The sequence below is a fragment of the Rhipicephalus sanguineus genome, chromosome 1 (genome assembly GCF_013339695.2).
Source record: "Rhipicephalus sanguineus isolate Rsan-2018 chromosome 1, BIME_Rsan_1.4, whole genome shotgun sequence".
Classification (NCBI taxonomy): domain Eukaryota; kingdom Metazoa; phylum Arthropoda; class Arachnida; order Ixodida; family Ixodidae; genus Rhipicephalus; species Rhipicephalus sanguineus.
In genome coordinates, this window is record NC_051176.1 from 191,102,076 (window position 1) to 191,124,786 (window position 22,711).

The window sequence follows — 22,711 nt, forward strand, 5'->3', positions numbered from 1 at the left end:
GTCCATTCGGGTATTTGGGACGACTTGCCATTTTTCCCGACCATGTTCTGCTGCGATGCACCTTTTTTTTAAAGTTCGTCACGTGAGCTTCCGGTCTAACGTAACACAGATGATGGATTTCCTGCGTGCTCAGTGCACACAGTTTCGGTATCACCTCGATCAGGGCTGTGACTTTCGATGATTATCATCTCAAGATACGTGCGTTTTTTGTGATTTTTAAAAGAATGAGCATGCCATAAATTGTCACGCCCTTACAACTCTTCCATATAAACAACGGCCCTAAAGTTAACAATTACAAATTTAATTAACGAGTTTTTGTTAATTACTCATTTGAATGAAACTTTAGGTGTAGTGAAGTTTGTCCGCCTTGGCGTAGAGTTCGTCTGCGAAGACGACAAGGGCGTGCCTGTAATAGCATTTTGATAAAAAATCTGTATTGTCTAAAAAAAGAACATCCTGTATATATATATATATATCTGGCTGTCCATGCAACATGTGAACAGCAGTCTGTACCTTCAAAATGAAAAGTTCTGTTAATCTGGCCCTCCTCCATTAGTGTGACAGCAGCTTCATATGCTTTCAGAAGTGCTACAGCAATTTAATGAAGCAAATCTGATAAGCATGGTAAGTTAGACTTATAAAAGCAAAGAACTTTTGAAATAATTCAGACATATTTACCTCTATGTTTACCAATATCATAAAAATAATGAAACCTAGATAGCAACAAACACATCTGAAAAAACATTAAGGCTGTGTTTTGATCCATATTTTTGAAGCACCATCATCAGTATGAAAATAATATTTCAGATCTTACCTTTTCTAAAGTTGAAGGCAATTCGTTGCGGAGGTTTTGGCTTTGGCAGGGCAACTGGCGTTTCAAGTTCTTCTGGCGAGCAGTCAAGAAATTGGAACTCAACAAAAAGCATCTCAATTGACTTGTTTTTCAATACTGCAGCACCAGGCAAAAATCCCAGGTTAATCACTGAGAAAACTGCTGCATCTGAAATCTAAAGATCAGACAAGAGATTAACTGACAAGTCAATGAAGTTCAGGGGAAGATGGAAGCTTGAAGAGAAGAAAAATTCGTGAACACGGGATGCCGCTGGCTCCAGCGACACCCCGTGTTCACGAATTTTTCTTCTCTAGTTTTGTACAGCACAGACAAAAGGCAACCTCCATGAGAACTTTTGCAATTCAAATATGAATGGAATATGAATGGAATTCAGCAACCAAATGCGCTAACCATTAGGCCACCACTGCACTCACGCTTCTTGCATACCAACGCCAGCTATACTTCCACACTCATGATAAAGATTGTGCCACCATCTTAAAAGCAGTGCAATGAAGTACTTCATCACAACACTAATGCGCCAACAGTAAGCAGTGCGGGAACCATCTCCACCTACAATACCTCCCACCGAGTAGAAGGTAGAGGGAAAAAGCCTGCCTGTGCATGCGCAGGCGAGACATTGGCCAGTGCAGAAAAAGGTGAGGGCCCGCGACGGCGGATAGCTGTGATGACAGAAGAGATGGAACAAGAGAAGGCAGCCTCGCAGTGAAAATGCATTCTGTTGCCTGCCTGGGTGTCGGAAGCTGCTTGGGCGCTTCCATGTGCACCTCCAAAGGGAGGTCAGGCACCCGAAACAAATGACATAGAAAGCCAATTTGCCACTTTGAATCCTTACAAGGTTGGTAGCATTCAAAGGTGCATTACAAAGGTGCAAAGGCACAAAGGTCAAAGGTGCCTCTGCCAACATGGGAGCTAAACGAAATTTGACGGAGTCGGAGCAAAAAGGTGGAGCAAGATAAGCGCTGTGTCGAGCAAGAACAACTTCTATGTGCTGCGAAACAAAGCTTTGCTGTATGCAAATATCGACAGTTGGGTCTGCTGCCATGCTATGTTTTTTTATTCAAAAGTTCACCATAATTTTTTAGCTGACTACATGTTTCCATCCAGTTTGTAAAAACCAATAAGCCAGCACCTTACAGAGCAGTACTGAGCAAGCAACAAGAGAGCCTATCTCAAGGAACAAGTACTTCTGATAGTCACAAAAGATTGTGCTCAAGATAGAGGAGGCAGCACAGATGAATGACAGCTCCATAAGATACAGGTATTTACCTTAAGTGTCAAAGAGGAGGAATGGATCATTACAGTAAGGGTAGTGCTTTACAGCAATGCTAAAACTCTTGCTCCCTCATGGATGGAAGAACGCACTCAGCATTTTATAATGGAGAGCCTATGACCATCTACCCCACAGCTCACACTTCTCTCTGCTATGTTTTCAACTTCTCTGCATGAAGAAGTAAATTTCCAGCCAGTGAATCACCCATGAGAAGGCGAGCACCAGTATGGCAGCCTTGTTCAGGGAAATACTAGGTACCAGCCTTATTTAGAGACTGTATGCACTAAGAGATTTTGCCATGATATAAAATTCCATGGAATACGAGAAGTAGCTGAACAATGTGCCTCAAACAGACCTATCATAGTACAAGTCTGCTTACTCCAGTATTTCTTTATCAAATCACCTGGACATAGAAAAAACAAAAGCAGCCTTAATATTATTTACCAAGCAACACACATCGCTGCTCAACATGCTTGGGTGCTCCTCTGTCATAATAGACACTCAGCTCACTTTTGGAGATGTACAGGAAGCAAACATGAATGACATGAAACACGGTGTTGTCCTTCTACTAATCGATGTGATACATATCACTCGTGTGTTTCTTATGCATGCCAACAATAGCGCACGAAGGTTTATTTCTTCCACCAGAATGTGTGTTCAGTATAGATTCTGAAGTTGTCCAGCTTTCTTTTCTCAGTTTCATGTCACCAAAGCATACTAGTGGGGGAATATGTGGCTAAATGAAAGGGATGTTCAAGCACAATATGATTGCAGTGCATGAAAAATACGAAAGACCAGCAGTTTGGCATGACACGTGATTGTACATTTTTAATGAGCATCCAAACCAAACAAATTCGTCCTATGTGTGTGGCTAGTGTTCGAATGATAACTACAGGAACAGGGATTCTGCCTGTAAGTGTATCCATACATGGCGTGATGTACAGGTTGAGGTACTACCTGCTCTGTCAAAATGATGTACACTGGAATAATAATGGAACATATTACATGTGTAATATATGTGTGATTATATGATACTGATTAGTAAATATTGTCTTAAAGCTGCTTATACAGGTTTAAATTCTGTAATATTCTTACATAAGAGGTTGTCACTACCATTTACCAATTCAGAGTCATTTCTTGAACACTACTTATAGAAATGGATGAAGGGATTCAAGCACATCAATTCATTTTTTTTCCCAGCATCTTGTTTAAACAGGCATTGTGATTTTCCAAAACATACTAGTCTCACAAGCTTGCAACAACTTTATAAAAGTCAGCAAACCGTGCAAAAGTTAAACTAACTTTCGCTAGTCGCACAGTATGGATAAACATCTAACCTTAAATGTATCACTCCTCTTCAATGCGGCTGTTTTGACGACTACTACTTGTCCGTTGCTGAACTCTTCAAGACTCTGACTCTCTTCTGCAAGGCTGTTGTTCACACCAGCAGTATTGTTGCCATCATCCTGTCGCTGAACTTTGCTGCCCTTCACACCTGCTGAGAAATACATTTTGCAATGAATTAAATGCAACTTAATAGAACTTTTTGTTGGGCTAGTTGGTAGATGCTTACTGAAAAACCAAAAAGACGCGTACCATCAAGGAAAAAAGCAAGGACAGGACAGAAAGGGCGTCCTTTCTGTCCTGTCCTTGCTTTTTTCCTTGATGGTACGCGTCTTTTTGGTTTTTCAGTAAAAATTAAATGCAATGTTCACTGTACTGGTTACAAAAGCATTCGTCCTGCAAGCAGCTCAAAGTAATAATTAACGAAGACAAGTTTAGTCCGATATGTTTGTAATATTTCTCAAATACACAGGAAGAAATGAGAAATCAAAGTGGACGAAAAGATAACTTGCCGCCGGCAGGGACGGAACCTGTGAACCTTCTCATTTATATCACAATGATTACAAATAACATCTCCTATATACTTTCCTTGGCTTGATTGTCTGTTAGTTCTCATTAATGTAGTTACTGAGGAGTTTAATGACTGAATATAAAAGAAATACTCTTTATCTGTTGTGTACAAAAGACACTGCATGAGTGATGGAGCACAAAGGAAGTATTGTCATCCAATATTTTTCTACACACCAAATTTCGCTATGCAGCAGTAATCAAAATGCATGACAAAGGGCAATTCAGGAAGTTCATAGTCAACCAAACTTGGTTTGTTGCTTTTTCAGTTACACTGTGTGCCTGCAATACTAAATTCCAAGTTCCCAATCCTGCCCAGTATATTGGAATGCAATAGTATATACAGTAACACACTTCTGTGTCTACAAAACTGTGTTTAGTCATGAAGGGCAGGTGCATTTGTTCCACTGGCAGAATTAGAAAGTTGGGCTCTGACAGAAACAAGTGATATCTTAAAATCCAAAATTTTGTTGGGTTTCTTCCTTTAATTAGGTCCTTGCTGTGGTGCTGCTGTCACTGTGGGAAGTTCAAGGATTGGTTCCCTACAGTGTCAACGTGCTGTTGGAACACTTGATATGGTGGAACTGTGCTTAAAACATATTGCTTTTTTAGCGCAAAAAACGACACCACAAGAAAGAAGACGGAACACAGAGCTAACAGAGCGGAACAGAGCGCTGTGTTCCGCCTTCTTTCTTGTGGTGTCGTTTTTTGCGCTAAAAAAGCAATATGGATTCTAACCAACTAGCCCGCCAACGCATTTTGTGCTTAAAACCAACCTGGGGCACTGATGCTTCCACTTGCAGGAGACAAACTGGACACAGATGTCAGGGAGCTGCTCTCAGCACGTTCACCTCTCTCTCTACTTCCTTTGCGTGAGTGTGAGCTCTGCTAACAAAATAATCAGACGTGTGAGATCAAAAAATATTTAAAGCATAGGCTGTGCAGATGCAGGTACAAACATTTTAACATTTTTACAGTAGTCATGCTAGAGAATAGTTTTATGGGGCAATAAGAGGATATGAACACTGCAGTGATAGTGAAACACTCACAGACTACTCCTAAGACGTAACTACTGATGCCAGTAGTTGCGTGCCAGGAGTAGCCCGTGAAAATTCAAAAATCCATTCTTCTGCAACTTTCTTTAAAGTGATACCAAAGCATTTTTTTTTCTTAAGCTGATGTAAAAAAAGGATCTGGTTTGTCACAACTTCTTAGTGAGATTAAATGACAACCATCACAAGAAATGAATCCAATTATTGTGTTGTGGTGTGCCTCTGCAAATTATTTGTAAGAGCAGGTCTCATTTCTTTGCCAGCGTTTGCTTTTCCTGAATAAAAAAGTCACAGTTTCACCGCAAGAGCGAAGCAATGAATGCAATAGCAACAAATTGTAATGTTATACGAAGTGAGCCTGGCAGCTAACTTTTTTGGATCTGATCTCACATAACTCTACAAAACGCTGGTGTAAAAGAATACGACTGCACCAGGGAGAGATGCTCTTTCCGCACAGTCTCTTCGCGTTGAGCGCAGCATGTAGAAGGGTAGACGAGCCGCCCGCTGATGGCTGCTGAGATAGCGCTCATGCCAGCAATCGCAAGCGCCCTTAGAATCAAAGTTCAAAGCTGCTGCTTGAGCGACACCCCCCGCCCCCTCGCATCTTTTCATGCTTGTTCAAGATGAACAGGCGTTTCCTCTCAGCTTTAATGGCAGCAAGCCTCCCATGTGGGGTGATGTTATTGCATGCGCCACCTGAGCGACAGAAATGGGCCGGCTCGTTTGATCTCTGCTTCAGCTACATTTGTAGCCTCCGCTAGCGCGCTTTTACCTACGGTAGAACATACAATGCACGGGGGGACGTTATCAATTTAGACTTTATACGGGACATGATGGCGACAGCGACGGCAAAAACTCATTGTGAGGATCCATATAATTGCTATCGCAATAGCAGCAGCAGACACTCAAGGAATTTTTGAAGTTACAGAAAGCACCTCTGAGTGGTTACCTTGCAATTTTCCTTTGTCTGTTAAACATGCTCCTATTTCCCGTGATGCTACTTTATTATCATAAACCTGTCACAGATTAGGAACAAAAAATACTTGTACATAATGTGACTAATGTGTTACTTGTCCTTTTAATGTGAAAGTAATAAAAAACGAAAGCTGTAGACAGGATAAACCATGGTATGCACTACTCACAAATCTATTTGTCAAAAAAATTGTCATTTTATGGTTTTTTGATGTTCCAACCATCACATCATGCAAATGTTATAGTATGTATAATAGCCTCTACAGCATGTATTGTGTTCCCATAAATGGCACAACCAATGGCTGTACTTAGCTCTAACCACATCAATAGGCACTGTATAGTCCCGTTAACCCCCTATTAAACACATACCAAAGCATTTTTGCGTTCACTGATAACCGCTTCTTGAGGCCTCAAAGCAGGCTGCTGGTCCTTTGTCATGTCACTGGTAGTAGGCAACATCCGTGATGCAGAAGCTCGATATTGAGCTGATGGCATTCTCTTTGATTTATGACCACCTAATCCATTTTTCTAAAAAAAATTTAAAAATAGTGGTATAAATGTAAGCTGCTTCTTTATTCTCTAAGTACAATGCAAAAGTGAGAATATAGAGCTCTAAAGCAAAAGGTGAGAGATGGTACCAGTGCTTCATCCAGCTGTTCTTACACAATGAAGAAAGAAATTTGTTCTAACCTCTATAAAATAGTGCACCTTGATTAAAGTCTCCATATGGAGCAGTGCTTTTCTTTAGGAAAAGAAACACTTTTGTACATCATAAACACTGATTAGAAACCACACAATGCACATTATTAAAAAATGACACTACAAATCTTTTCAAAGCACTAAGAAAACAAGGAAACCTGATTTTGTTACAAGAATGCAGTACGGGTGTCACGAGGTAGCTTATTAGATTCACAGAACAAAAATTAGAACTTCAATTACTAACATATATGTTTCACACTAATATTAATAGTGTCAGTTTATCATGATTCTATTGGTCTGGTAACCACGAAACCCAAAAGATCTGATAGAGCAAGGGTCGGCAACCTTTTGAGGCAGAGGGCCGAGTTGCATGAAGCTGACACGGCGGGGGCCGCACGGCCAATATGGGTGGAGGGGCAGACCAAGAGAAAATATTCGGCGGATTGTAATTGACAATAATGCAAAATACGGGAATAGAATTCATGTTTATTTTCAGCACACGTGTGACAAGGTTGCAATTTGCAATTTACAAGCATCGGTTACAAGCAAAAACACCATATGCGGTCAAAACTGCCATGTCAGCCTTCAGAAAGGGAGTGACAAGGGCAGGGGAGAGGGTTCTGATGTCGTGCCAGGGGCTGCGCAATACTGCCACGCAGCCCACGGGCTGCAGGTTGCTGACCCCTGAGATAGTGTGACAGGTCTGATAATGATAGCACTGAGCATAAGCATTCACACTGTCGGGCCTACTAGCTAGCATGGTGCTTTTGAAATGTGCAGCTGACACTGTATTCTGCATCTGCCTGTAATGGCAGCAGAAAAGCTGGTGGCTCCATCAAAAAGGCTAACCTGGACTGGAAAGAACTAAGCATGTGACGTAATGTGTTTACTCATCAGGGAAATCCTTTTGTAGCGGTCAACAAGCATGTTGACTGTTTGAAGAAGCAAAGGGAGAAGGCTCACTGGGCCACTGTTACTAAAAGTGGCCCAGTGAGCCTTCTTTTGAAGGAAACTGAACAATCCATTCAACTCAAAATATAAGCGCATAATCTTGAACGACAGCTTCACTTTACATTTTCTTTCCCCCAGAATTTTATTGCAAAAATCAATTTGATTTAAACTGGAACCACTGTGCACATTCATACACACCAGGATGAATAACAGCACGTTCACCTCCTCGACAATGCCTAACTATAGGATAGGTTTCTTGCTCTCTTGTCAGCAAGACAGTTACCACCATTGAGTGCAGAGGTGCAGAAATGTGGACATGCAAGCACAAAATATACTTTGGGCTTAATTTTTTACTCAAATTTGGCGGAGCAGCTCTCACAAAACCAGACTACACATACATCCATCTACACGCTATAATAATGCCAGATGTCATCATGTAAAGACTTACTGATCTTGCTCTAGGTACAGGCTTTCTTGGAGGATTGTACTCATGCTCCCAAGCAATTTCCAATTCCACAGAGCCTGCATCCTCACCCCATGGCTATGGAAAAATGAAAATCGCAAAGTTTTACTGACAAAGAATTAACAATAAAAACAAAAAAGAAATGTACATAAATCTTCATCTTGTTGAGCTAGCTTGTGTTCCATATTACATGAAAGTAACACTAAATAATAAAAAAATTAATTGGATCTAAGGGGCTCGATTTTTCATTGGTTACAACATGGTTCTAGAACCCCATGGTGGGCGGAGGTGGAACTGCAGCCCACCGCTCCGCTTCATCACCCACCGCTCTGTGACTGCTCACCACTTTCGATAGACCGCACATTGGTTCAACTGATCCCTTGGAAATGCACGCCTAAAAAATAAAAAAATGGCAGTTGTGCGTGCACAACACCAGCATGTAGAGAGCATACATACGGGACTTCTAATAAGAAGGAAAGGAGGGCTACTTGGTTTGGCTGCATTGTGGAAAATTTGCTCACACCACACGAAGACACAACGGTCCTTGTGAACTTTTTTCGTTGTGTCTTTGTGTGGTGTGCGAAAATTTTCCACAATGAAGAGACTTCTATTACAGTGAGGTAGTCTGATGCACTCTCTCTACTAGTGGGCTGTGCTGTCCGCCACCAGGTTGCCTAAAATGGAGTCTGAATAGGTGGCCTTGTGGCCTCAAAGATAGCAAATGCCAGTACGAGCGCTTCGAACACAAGCGCCTTGCTTCCATTTTTCTTATGTGTGAAACCCGTCTCAATGCTAATGCATTGGAGGTGACAGATGTGCGTCATAGCTACCAGAAATGCCCGACCATAAATGAAACGCGGATGTGTGTCGAAAATAAGAAGTTGTTTGAAAATTCTAGTCTTAACCTTACCTTAACATCCCCCCCCCCCCCTGTCTGTTCTCCCATGTCCACCCCTAAAAAATTTCTGGGGAGAAACCTGGCTTATAACCATGCTAAATGACACAACATGTAGCCACAAAAAAACTTAGGGCAGTTAATTTACAGTGTGGAAAATGTTACTTCAGTCCTCATCTTTTTATCCACTTTCATTTTTCCTAATTTGATTAATATTTCCCCATTTCAGCTGAACCTAAAATTTGTTTTCCCGTGCCTTCTCTGACATCATATTCTGTCACTTGGCGGAATTTAAAGGCTTTTAGATCAGAAAACCACGACATGATTGCAACACATGCCAAAGACCACCAAAACCTAAAGTAAATTGGTGTTTCTGCATTTAGCCCCCATCAAAATGCAGTCACTGTCGCCAACAATTGAACTTGTGTCCCCAGTACCCGTGCCTAGCAGCTTAACACCATGACTACTAAGCCACTACAATGAATGTTGCTAATTGGTAACATGATATAAAACTAGCACACGATATGTAGACAAAAACAACATAGAATACGTCCTATGCTATACCATAACTGAATGTCCAGGCTTGTCATATACAGGTCAAAGTGCTACTTTTATTGTGACAAACATTTAACAAGAGCAAAAAACACTGAAGCAACCTACAAGTCCTGGCTGTATATATAGATTGTAAATATAAAGGCTGTAAATAATCTAAATACTTACACTAAATAGTAGAAAAGGCCCTTGCACTGCTTGCCCAATGGCCAGTGGAGACAAGGGCACAGATGCTTTTCCAACAAAAGAACCAGGTTCAGCATCTTCTTCAAGCAATAGTAGTACCAAGCTCTGCATATTAGTTTCCATTATGTAACATTTTTTTCTGTCAAACGCTAGTAAAGAACAAAAGTACTTCACTTTCTCTATCATGTTGGCTGTGTGAGTGAAAAATAAAATTATTTAAACAAAATACCTCTCAAATCAATGGTAATGCAACGTACCATATTCATAAATTAATTAGTTAGCCCAAGCTGGTAAGCATATACATAAATATATTGGATAACGAAGGCAATAGGCAAGTAAAGCAGAGGCGGGAACATCATCCAATTGAGTGGGAATGAGAAAATTACATAGTAAACAGCGTTTCCTCGCTGTTACCACAGAATCTATGGCACACTATTATAGCACAGTAACATGCACGCAATTCATAGAAATCTTAGGCTGAAACTGCTGGACATTAATGCAATGTTGTGAAATAACTGTAGGGCTTCAGTGATAAGGATGCTTGCATTTTTCTTTTTTTTTTTTTTTTTCAGGTTGCAACCTATCACAGTTATGATGGTAACATGCACCCATATCGTGTGTTAAATGTGTAAAAAGCATTCGTGAAAAAATTTGATGGCGACTATGTAAGCTGCAGACAGCTAAGGAAGAACAGCATGCAAAAAAGATGTGTAAGACAAGGAAAGAAAATCACTACGAGTGCTGCCTCTCTTTCCTGTGCCCAGTTTAAGCAGTGTTATGAAATGTTGCACAATGTTTCCCTCAGCCATGTATACTAACCACCCACTGTAAACACAACCTTGTCACTTGTGCATAAAGATAATTGTTTAAGAACATGTTAATCATGCATCCTCCTTTGGTTTATGGTGACTTCCAGCTTATATTCATGGAACAAAAGCATAAGCAAGTGGAGGAAATGGATGTGAAATATAACCTGTGAAAGGAGCTGTTTGTGAAGTCGGCTGTCCGTCTTGACAGGAAAAGTGTAAATGTGATGAAAATCAACACTGCTGTCAACAGCGGTTGCAAATACAGTCTGTTGCTCAGGAAAGTCACACAGCTGATAGCAGCAATATAAACTCTTCTGCAGGTGTCCTGGCAATGAAACGAAGACTTCTTACAACAACAGGTACAGCTACAGCCTGAACAAAAGTAATGTCCCAGCTTCATTTTTTTTGTTTTGTAGTGAAGCTAGGGACATCAAAAGTGACACTTTGCAATAGTGACCTACTCATTAAATCAATGTACTAATCCATCATGTTGCAGAAACCTCCTGTCCAGTAGCCAGAGGTAATTCGAAGGCTTGATAACAGCATACTACACTACACTGCACTGCACTGCACTGCGCACACACACACACACACACACACACACACACACACACACACACACACACACACACACACACACACACACACACACACACACACACACACACACACACACACACACACACATTTTCTTGTTTGGTGATACTGGCACCTTTTAAAACAATACATCAAATAATACCACTGCTTAATGACTGCAAGAGTGCATATCATTTTATCACAATTAGTCTGACGTTTAAGCAACAATAAGTACTATACATTGCAAATTTAGTTCATCTAGTAGTATATATTCGCAGAAACGAAATTACAAACACAAACAACAACTGAAAAGTGCGCTGCCTAAAATGAACTGGTGATGCGTGAAAAGGATACTAACAATAGAAAGAAGTACATACAAGCACAGCCTAAAATATACAACTAAATGGTTGTAACAAAGTAAGTTGAGAAGAAGCAATATTTTGTTAGTGTACAGTATAGTAGAATGCTCGAGTTTGAATAATAAAGACCAGGTGTGATTACTATGCAAATCACTTGATTCAGAATGTGATTCAGAAGAAGCGTGAAACTTATAAGTGCTGCTTAAAGGAAACAATTCCATGATTAAAATGACTATGTTTAAAAAGCAAAGTGTATATGAAAGAGCTTGTTGTGGGAGAAAAACACAAGCCCTAAAAAGTGTATGGATGCCATATGCTCTTGTTACCTAAAGTACGTGATGTCATCCATAAGTTTATGGTTAGAGTCCAAATCAACTAGTAAGTTTTAAACACTGAGACACACATGTACAAAGCAATGCGAGAAATAACGCAAATGCACAAAGTATGCACAGAATATAAAACCATGGCCATAGCCATAGCTTGGTAGTGTTTCTTATCCTATCCAGTTAGCAATTGTTACAGTTCAAGTTGCCAGGTTTTCTTTCCTGCAAATTTGGCACATTTTATTCATGTTTCAAAAGGTAAAGGTCTGTATTCCATTTTCATGAAAAATACTTATTTACATGAGTTATCCATTAAATGAGTTTAAATAAATGCAATGTCCAGTATCATACCTTTTGATGATAGAACACTCTTGTGCTATGTCATTTGAGCAGTGGGAAGTATGATGAATTAGTAAAAAAAAAAATACGCAGTGACAGTTAAACTGCTGTGATGACGTACTTGCAACTCCCATTAATGTTGGTTGCACAGCTAAATGAACAAGACAAAAATATTATGGCAAGAAATGAATAACCACAATAATGCAGCAAGTGCCACACAAGCAGCATTGATAAAACTCCAGTGATGAACATATCTGTGAGATCAAATAGAAGCACCGAGAAAGAATAAAAAATACAAGTATGAGTGTTCCACAAGATAGATTTACACAAATTCGCATTTTGCCTGCAGACAGTAAGAAGCATGGAATTTAATTTATCTTTCCTTCTAAAGGCAATTAATTCATACAGCTAAACAGCACATCCGGTCAGTAGTGGGTGTCATTATTAGGCTGAAATACACATGCTAAACTATTCAGCAAATTCAGTTACGAATTATTGTACTTTCTTTCTGCCAATCTACTATGTTCTCTGAAACTGAACTACAGAATCTGCATTTCTTTGAAGTAAATTCAATGTTTATGTTTTGCGACTTTTTTTCCTGTCCTGATTTTGAAAAGCAGAGACACTGGTCTGCTGGAGCAAAATATCGCCAAAAAAGAGACTTTCTGAAATAAATTTTTTGTGCAATCTAGAAGTCGAAGAGAATCTATTGCTGCAATAATGCATTCTGATGAGTACTTATTTTTGTTATTGCGCCCTAAATTCGGCTTCATGACCCGTTTTCGCTAGCAAACACCCCCCAAAAAAGGTGGCACTTTTCTCTTACGTGGTGTGGGGTTGCCCATGTTATCTTTTGATGTAGTAGCCCAATTTTAATTATTACTGTTGCAACTGAAAGCTCATGAGTACCTACATGCAGTAAAACTAATAAATTGTAATACCTTTTGAGAAAATTCTTTACTTGGTGATACAACTGACAAAAAATTCTGGGGTTCCCAACCACCACATTACAAATGGCAATAACTTTTATACAAATACAGCTCAAATTACAGTGATGGTCTAGTTGTGATCTCCGATTGTTCTAGAATACCCCCATACAAATTTTTCTAGCATATTCAATGATAAAACTGCAGAAAAGCTGGGCAAATTGATTCTTCACAATATATTAGTTATCTCAAAAACTACTTCAGATAAAAAAAATGAATTCCATATCTGCTTTTATCAGGCTAAAATATACTTTACCTAAAAATTTCATTTGTATACGATAAATATTAAATTTTTTTCTAAAAGACCAGTGCCCTAAAGTTTGTGTTGCCTCAATTAATTAGAGTTCAACTGGCTGACATGATATTTCAAGGTCTGAATGCATCAAACTAGCAGTTGTTATGAGGCACAACTTAACACTTTATTTAGAGTAAAAGTGTTCACTCCTTCACAATGGCTACATATGACGCCCAATGGAACAGGCATAACGCATCACACAGAGACAACAGTGATTTATAAATGTGTTTCTCATAGGTAAATATTGCTACTTGTGATGCTCCACCCACCCCTCCCCTCTCTAAAAAATGTATTTGCTGAACTAAAAAATGCTAAACACCTTCAATAACCATTGCCATGACTAACGTTTCCTATAAGTATAAAAATGGGTTATACTGTTAACATATAAACAAAAAAACCAACACAAAACATAAAATGAATTTAATATACCTTGTTTTGATGGTATTGCCGTGCAACGAACAACGTTGACTTTAAGCTCATTGTACGCAGCGTTGGCTATCTCTCCATTCTGCTTTTTGCTTTGATGTCCAGAATGAGGCAACACTTTTGGTGGGGACATTGGCACTGAAAGCTATAAATATTAAATTTGAACACCAGTGAGAGGAAACACAGGAGTCTGTGTACTGTACTGTAACAAGGTGTTTCAAGTATAGTAGACTCTCGTTAAACAGAACCTGAAGAGACCAGGAAAAAGTGTTCTGTTTAACAAGAGTTCCGTTTACTGAGAGATGAACAGGAGTGCAGAATACAGGTACGAAACCAACCATATTAGAGGCAGTTGTTCCATTTAACAGCGGTTCCGTTTAAGAGATTCCGGTTTACTGAGAGTCTACTGTAAGTTAAATTAAGCTTCAATTGCAAGCAACACATCTTCGAAGATTATTGAGAACAACAGCACTGTGGTGTGCCGTTGCCTTAGTTAAGAAAGTCCATCAATGTCACATGTTGGGCTTGTTGGTTTAGCGTTCTGTAGGATAAAGGTGTAGTGCACTCAATAGAGGACATGAGGAAAATGTGCTTTTACGGTCAAATGAAGGCGTGCGTGAAGATCAGTTGTTGAAAGTTAGCGCAAAGTGTGTGTCCATTTCTTGTTTCCTCATGCCCGTATTGGGTGCACTACACCTTTATCCTACACAAGGAAGTCCTGGCATACCTTGTAACACACCAAATTTTCAAATGAGATCAATTAATCAAAAGCTAAAATAATAATTTTTGGCCACAACTGTTCCTTGAAAAGCTCTGACGTGCACTCGGACAATTTTGATGCAATATTTTACGCCAACTCAGGAATTTCGTGATTACCTGCATGGCAATAGCTATTAATGAGGCCTTTCAAGCTGCCCTCATTACAGTGCTATTGCTGTAAGTCATTCCTGCAGTGGCTTCCTGGTTAGTATATCAGCATCATCATACTGTCATGTGAATGATAAAATAAAACATAAAATAACGGAAAAGGTGGCAATTTAGCTGGATTTGAACCGGTGCATGCCCTTTGAAGACTAACATTCAAGCATTCTGCACAGATGGACTATCGAATTTATACTGCTCGTGTAGTGGCAGTGTGTGCCGCCACTGAATGAGGAGTGGTCGAGCAACCAACACAAAAATCCCTTTATCAACATACACATGCTTATATACATAATGCGACACTGGTGCCACCATCGGCAGCGATGATGAAACCAAAACCAGATATACAACAGTTCGTAAAGGCAACAAGCTTTACTTCTTGTAATAAAGCTTGCTTCAGTTCATTCGACTGTGGTTAATTCAATCTCGACTGAAGATCCTGCCTGGTGCCCATACGTTTAGGATTGGGGAGAGAAGAACAATGGCACTCTCTCTACCTTATTCCTGTCCTCTATTTTTTCCTTGAATTTAATTTTCTGGTGCATTACTTTGATGATCATACTCCCCAAAGGTTAGGAAAAAAAATCTTTGATGACAATGTCTCTCTACAGTTGTTTCATATGGGGATCTAACAGCAAGAAAAAATAGTGCATAAGTCTCTAATTATCTCTATGCAAGAGTAAACTGAATCTCAATTAGGTAGTTTAACAGAGTGTTCATGATTTCTTCTTGTGCTTCGCACTACGAGACGGGGACAAGACAGGAACAACAATCGCGACAAACCACCAACAAGCCCAATTCATCGCTCTGCTAACAGAGTGTGTTGCCAGCCTGTTGGTAAGCAATTTATTCAAATCAGTAAACTACTGCAGAAAAGACAAGGACAGAGAGGGACATGACAGAACAAATGTTTAAAATACCCTTGAAAGTGTTAGTGTGTTCAAAAGAAACAATAGGCCATGGTGGAAGAATAAGAGAGGTGTGTGAACTGCCTGGCGGCGCTGTGGAGAGAGTGTGACAAATGCTCTTTATTGGTTCTGACTCTCACCAGTAGATGGCGTTGGTTGTTGGGGGCTTGTCCTGCACATTCAGCTAATGAGATAATTCGAGCACATAGTAATTTCACATGCACTTTTGCAACGATGCGTTGAGCTCAGTACTGCATTATTGGCAAAAATGTTTTGTCTTCCACTGTAATACGGGGTACAAGTTGTGCAAGGAAAAGTTGCTTTCTGCATCAAAAGTAAACGATCGTCTGTACAAGTGGAGGCATGCAATCCCGGGGAAGGCTAGAGTCCCTCAGTCGACACACTTTGTCTGCGAAGGACATTTCAAGCCCAAACTCGTGTGCAAAGAATGGACAGCACACTACAAAGGGCACGTTGCCACAATGAGCGATACTGTCAAAGTACATCATGCCAACAAAGTGCTGACTGCCCGGCATAGCTCTCCAAAAGCTCAGAAAGAAGGAATAGACCGGTTGAAAGAACATTGCCTGTCCTGTCGAAGAAAAGCATGTTATCTATTCAAGCTCCTTTCAAGGGAAGTGCCAGTGACTATCAAACTTCTAGTGATCATCAACCTACATGCACATCATCGGTAGATAGCACAAACATTTGCAGCGCGTAAAGTTATTTTGCTGTTTTACCACGTTAATAAAGTTTTCATCTTTTTAATATTCTGCGGATATTGTGAACATATGCTCAATGTACCTGCCAAAACACTGCTGTTCCGTAAAGCTCTGTGGAGATGAGTCAGTATCACTAAGAAAAAACATGCAATTGATAAGCTTTCTAATGCAATCACATACACTGAATCTGAACGCTTTTTATACCACTTAAATTACCATGAATGCACCGTTTGGCAGGAATACAGAAAACGTGTGAGTGTGCTAATTTCATTCTTAGATATGCACGCTAAACTTCACGACAGCCCATTCCTCCTCCAGAAACTGCTTGAGCATACCATATTTAGCAAGTGTGGTGCAAAAATGGCTAGCAGAAATGAGAACATAACTCGGGTGATGACAATCAGACACTCTTTTACAACTAAGAAGACACGAACGAATGCTGCATACAACAGAGATTGCAGGTATCACAGTGTGCAGACGTTCTAATCTACAATGCATGCATAATATGAAGAATCAGTAGATGACAATCGTGCATTTTTGATATAAAGATGCTGCCAGAGTCCTTATTCAATGTGAATACTGAAAGCAAAATAAAAATAATTTGACTCTTAATGCTTCAAAAGATATGCCACCACTCTAAGTGCCTTTGTTCCGTTGTGCAGCAGCACAAGATCATGTGTCTCTTACACAAATATGTCGATTCACAGGCATTGTCTCGAGACCAGAGGGCTATTATAGGTGTTTGCCTGCTTCTAATTTTGTAGTCACCGTTATCTAATGAACTACAATCTGCAGACTGGAGGAGCCACTTAGCTACATGCATTGTTGTGATTTATACACGCCCAAATTCACTTCAACGCCTTTCACGGCATAAATAGTCGATAGCCAAAGTTAAAAAAAAGGGGAAAACATGCAAAAATAAGCTCTGCAACCTGTTTTATCACTCATAACCCTTAAACTACACTCTCCTTATACGTGTACAGCAAGCCGGCGAGACCCTGATGCACAGCCCCTGACATTTCATGCAATCTGTCGCATGCCATCTGTCGCATGCCATCTGTCGCAACGTTAATGAGTCATCTACCGTGTTTGTAGGCCAGTTCACACACCTCTCTAATTCTTTCACTGTGCTATAGGCTGATGGTAACGAGTGCAAATGATAAAAAAGAGGTCAACAACTCTATAATAAGACGTTCTGGAAGCATATTCCAGTAAAATATAAGGTACCCCTCTAAAATATGTATTGCCACACTTTCCGTCATGCTCATTGATAAAGAATGCCAGTGTCTAGAACAACACCTGAGCCCTGATTAGTTGTCTACGATTAAAGTGGTCTGGCAAATGTATGAAATGTTTGCTTCTGGTTTCCTTTGAATAAACTAATGGTTGCAAGTCCAGCACTTCTCTTCTCACCTTCTTTGCCTCCATTTTTACTTTTTTCACCCAAGCTGGTTTCGTATCTTTAGTTACTCAATGAAAGTCACTAGGAAAAAAAAAAACACATCCAATTGATTGTGTGATTTCCTTAGCTGTGCTACTGCAGTCTCTAACTCATAATAAGTCCACAGGCTACATGAGTATTCAGTACGTTACTCACACTCAAAAACTCTGCAATTCCCCAAGCCATGAAAAATTTCCACAATTTTTAAGAAAATCCCCTGGACAGACAAATTCTTCCTACTGTCTAGTTTGTAACTGCCACTCCTTTTCAAGCTTTTTTGGGTGCTCCATGTTTTGACCACCATTTTCAAGGAGCACACATCCTAGCCTGGGCTGCTCCTAAAGCTGTATTCTCACGACGGACGTGATCGCGGACGGATCAGTCACGTGACACGTGACGTGATTCGGATCTCTCCGCAGCCAGCATTCACACGACAGGGGAGAATTCACGCTACAAGCGAGGATTTCGGCATTGATCCCCGAGGATCCCAACTGTGATTTGGGCCTCCGTCGTTTCACGAATCGCTCCGCGCGGACCGAAGCGGGGACGCGGAAACGGCTGACGTATGGTGACGTAGTACGCAATCCGCAGGCTCGAATCGCGATTTCGTCCGTCGTGTGAATACAGCTTTACTTACTGCCACTCTGCCAAAGCCCCTTGCCTCATTTGGCTACTGCCCATTTTTGTGCTGTCCGAGGAGTCCCTTAAACTCAAGTGCCATACCTTTTACAGCAAAAGCTTTGGCACAGTGGCAGAGGCAGTGATTGTTAACAAGGAGGCAGGTTAGAAGTCGGAAGCAAAAACCTATGTAACATAACAAAGAAAGGAAAGAAGGAAGAAAATCCACACCATTTATAAGGCTTCATAATCCACTAAGCTATTTTTTACCAACATGTTTCAGTACATGTGAAATTATGAAGTGCACTTTAGAGTAAACAGTACTTACACCCAACAGCCTTCTGGCTGGATCAGCAGCAGGTAAAAAACGAACCCAATAGCTCAGAGTTCCAACAAAGTGCTTGTGCTGCCCATCTTGGACTCCTGAAATCATTTATACAAGACATGTACAATGTCAGATAAATAAAAATTGAGTGATCCTCAAGTCAAGACAAGAAGAATGTTTGCCTTAGTAAACTAATCCCATAGCAAATCTACCTCAGCAAACCATATTTGAAAATGTAAGTCAAGAAAGTAAGTAGCTGAATTGAAGCAAAATGTAAATTTTACTTTCTGAAAGACTGACTTCCTTGGGCACTGTCTGCACAAGCAATCAACTTACTTTATGAGAAGGGTTTTTTTAATTGCCTTAAAACAAGATGGCTGGCTTTATGCTCTCTGTGCTATCAAAACCAAGGGTAAATGTACCAAAAGTGAGAAAGTGAAGATGGAAAGGCAGAAGAGATTGTGACACCAACATGGATGTTTACATGTCTTTTATATTTATATAGAAATGTTTCTGTGCAGTGTTAATTGGCCAAACAAGATGTACTGAGAAGTGCACCCGTGAAACGTCTCACATCTAGGGTCCCTGGACCATCTTTTTTTGAAGTCTCAGAAATGCTTTGAAATGAGTTAAGTGCCTCCCTGAAATATTTTACTGATTGAATGAATAAACTATAATTGAGGTCAGTCCGGCAGTTTTTTTCGGGTGGGGCGGGGAGAGAGGGGATTAGCCCCTGTCCCGTCCCACCCTCTGTCAATGATGATGGCGGTGCCTCGGTGACGGCTCGAAGTCCTTGGACATGGGCGGCACCTTCGGCTTGCCAGACAGCCCAAAGCTGGTCGGCCAGGTCGTCGCTGGTAAGTGCCACCTCCCAGCGGCAGCGACGCCGACGGAGAAGTTTTTTTCAAAAAGACACAGTATGAGTGGAGGTATTACGAATGCTATGTTCCCATTTCCCATCCACCTTCAAGTTATTTTATTCTAAAGGAGCAGGGTAGCACCAGTGGCGGCACTCCACTTGTAGCATTCTGTTTCATTTCTATTGGGCAGATGCGGCCAAGAGTACGCACACAACATTCGGTTCCTCTTGAAAATGCACATTTCTGATCAAAATTCAAAACACAGATTTTTCACTACTACAGCCTGTTTATTTAACTTTGTCAATTAATATGTACAGTCACAGTAGAAAGGAGCGCACTGATCCAAGCATTCCGATAGACAAAACCTTAATCTGCTAATGGCAACTCTCCATGGGAATTTTCTGACTGGTGTCAGGGGACAGCAGTTGGCAGCCTCGCCACTGTTCCTTTTGAAAAAAAAAAGGGTGCTTCAACTTCGTGCTTTGCTTATGAACTACACAGGCCACGCACAACGGCAAAATTTGGCTGAATTGCTCACAGTTCCATGTTCTATCTGCAGAATGTGTCTTAACATCAAGCTGGAGCGGTGGTCCAAAGCCCCTTTGGACATCTTCGATCTACTCGTAGTGCCTGTCATATGCATACAAAAAAATATCTTGTTCTAATTAGTACTAAACATCTATGACCACAGTTATTGTGGGCTTTGCTGCCTTTATGCATGGAATTTCCAAAATGCACAAGCACAAGGAAGCTTTTTTTTTTTTTAGAAAACAGCAGCAGTCAACAATGGTCCACACACTGCCACTCATGAGATAATACACAATCACAAAACCACTCTTCTCAGCATTTTATGTTATTGTGCTTCAGCACATATCAACTGCAGGCCTTTTAGAAGCAATAAGCACACAACAGTTAATCAGCCAAATTTTAAGTGCAAATATAAGTTTTACTTTCTGAAAGCTTGACTTCCCCGGGCACTGTCTGCAAATAAGCAATCTCATATTCGAACTTACCAACAAGTGCTGCCTGAGCATAGTTGCACTTGAAAGGATGTTGCAGTGCAGGCCTCAAAGCGATCTGGCAAGTGCCCAAGCTGTGTATGTCTGCACCGTGCACAGCTTGTACTTGGATCTGTACAGAGTCCTACAAAAAAAAGCCATGCTAGATATTACAGTAAAAGAAGTACAAGTCACATTTTGTTACTACTTCATAGTAACTTCGTTCATGCACTCCATCAACAAAGCCAGTGACCCAAAGCCATTCAACTATTTTGTCCTACTGCCAGCAATAGAATGACTGAATGTGTCCACAAGAGCATTTCAAAACAACACGCTGTAGCTTTTATCCAAAAGCTGAAATGCTAATCATTTTTGATATTTTACTTCTCTGCAGTACATTCTTTTATCTTTCAATTGCTGCTTTTGTGGTATGCACAATATGTACCACATTCGCAATGAACTTATTATTGCCCATTGAGCTTTTCATTATTGTTCTTCCTTCTAAAGCAGCTATGCTCATGATCTCTCTCTCTTTTTTTATAGTAGTTAATGTCACTCAGAGGCATTAACATGCTTAGCTGGGCAGCAAGCGCAATTAACAACAAACTGGCAGGGAACACCAATCACAATGGGGCTTTTGAACACATATCTTTCTCAGTGCTTTACAATAATCGATGCACAAAAGTTGACCTGATGCTCCTCTTCAAACTCGTTCACAGTACTACTGACTCTCCAGAAATCACAAGTGGCCTTACATTTAAAATGATTAAAGACAAGCTTGCAAGAATACAAAGCATTATTGTAGCAGTATGTAATTTCTATGTTTTATATAAACAGTAGTCTTATCAGTACATAGCTGCATGTATCTGTTTTATGTAGCCCTACTAATGCTGTCTCATAATAACTAAGGTGTCTGCTGCTTTGTGTGAAGTCATGGTTTTATTTCCATGCCATGGTGTTAAGAAAAGTGTCAGTTTGATCAAGAAAAAAAAAAACACTTTGTTTATGTAACAAAGTGCATAATGTATGGACAAAAGCAGTTTTGTTCTTACATTGCAGGAACAGCACTGGAGAAAATGCAGTTACTATGACTATAAATGTGTGTTGCAATCCCAGCAATTTTTTTTTTACCTTTATGCATAGGAAAAATGGGGAGAAAAAATCATGAAAACAAGGAAAATAAAAGTATAAGTGCTCCTGCTGCCATCTTCTTTGTCCTAATAAGTTTTTTTTCTGCTCTATTTTCGGCCTACACCAGTTTATCGAAACTTTTAGCGATCATATTGCAACTAATCCTAGCCCTATCAAGACACCATATACATATTTAAGCAAAAAAAAGCTAACATTACTAACTCCCAGTGTTTGCCACTGAATGATTTCTTTATTTTGTTTGATTAAGAATTAAGTACTTCTTTAAATATAGCTGTTTTAGCTGTTTTCCTGGTCCTTCTTATCTTTTACAATTTATATCAAGCGTACCATCACAAAGGCCTCTCATTCTTCATAGGTTCAGTGCAGAAATAAATGCATGAATGAATCTTAAAGCACATTCACATTTTATTTGAAAAAAGTCAATGCATAAAAGCAAATCTGAATAAACTTTCAGGGTTTGTGCTACAACACCTTTGCAGTCCATATATATCAGTATTCCACCATTGCACAAACAAAAAATTTTAACACAGGTTACGTGTTGCCTGATGCATACATACCTTATGAAGGTAATCTATAAAGGTGGAATCTACAGCAACAGCGTAGCGAGCGGTGCAGTTGAATTCTGGGCTGAGGATGGATAACGAATAAACACAACCATTGTAGACAACAGTGACAGCATTCACAGAGTGGAGAAAGTTTAGAAAGAAAGTTACACTAGAAGCACTACAAAAGTTTCAAGTCAGAATAAGGACATTGTTCGGATACCCTAATTTTAATGTGCCCTTTGTGCTCACTCAAGAATCAAATAAACAATTACCTGTACACTGTCTGTCTAAGAGTGCCTAAAAT

The 22,711-nt window shown here is 40.1% G+C and overlaps 1 protein-coding gene across 7 annotated transcripts in view; it reads right to left on the minus strand.

The window, feature by feature from the left end:
* LOC119404388 (protein fantom) overlaps nucleotides 1–22,711 on the minus strand; it is a 60,841-nt gene that overhangs the window by 13,685 nt on the left and 24,445 nt on the right. For 4 of the 7 annotated variants that reach the window (XM_037670908.2, XM_037670916.2, XM_037670906.2 and 1 more), the window contains 11 exons: nucleotides 22,420–22,489; nucleotides 20,726–20,855; nucleotides 18,856–18,950; nucleotides 13,921–14,062; nucleotides 10,778–10,938; nucleotides 9,787–9,909; nucleotides 8,157–8,249; nucleotides 6,428–6,586; nucleotides 4,811–4,922; nucleotides 3,461–3,621; nucleotides 815–1,007 (listed from right to left, as the gene is read on the minus strand). In XM_037670908.2, coding sequence (XP_037526836.1) covers nucleotides 815–1,007; nucleotides 3,461–3,621; nucleotides 4,811–4,922; nucleotides 6,428–6,586; nucleotides 8,157–8,249; nucleotides 9,787–9,909; nucleotides 10,778–10,938; nucleotides 13,921–14,062; nucleotides 18,856–18,950; nucleotides 20,726–20,855; nucleotides 22,420–22,489 — 1,439 coding nt within the window. The remainder of the gene's footprint in view (nucleotides 1–814; nucleotides 1,008–3,460; nucleotides 3,622–4,810; nucleotides 4,923–6,427; nucleotides 6,587–8,156; nucleotides 8,250–9,786; nucleotides 9,910–10,777; nucleotides 10,939–13,920; nucleotides 14,063–18,855; nucleotides 18,951–20,725; nucleotides 20,856–22,419; nucleotides 22,490–22,711) is intronic. The other 3 variants (XM_037670924.2, XM_037670914.2, XM_037670913.2) reach the window with 3 other exon arrangements.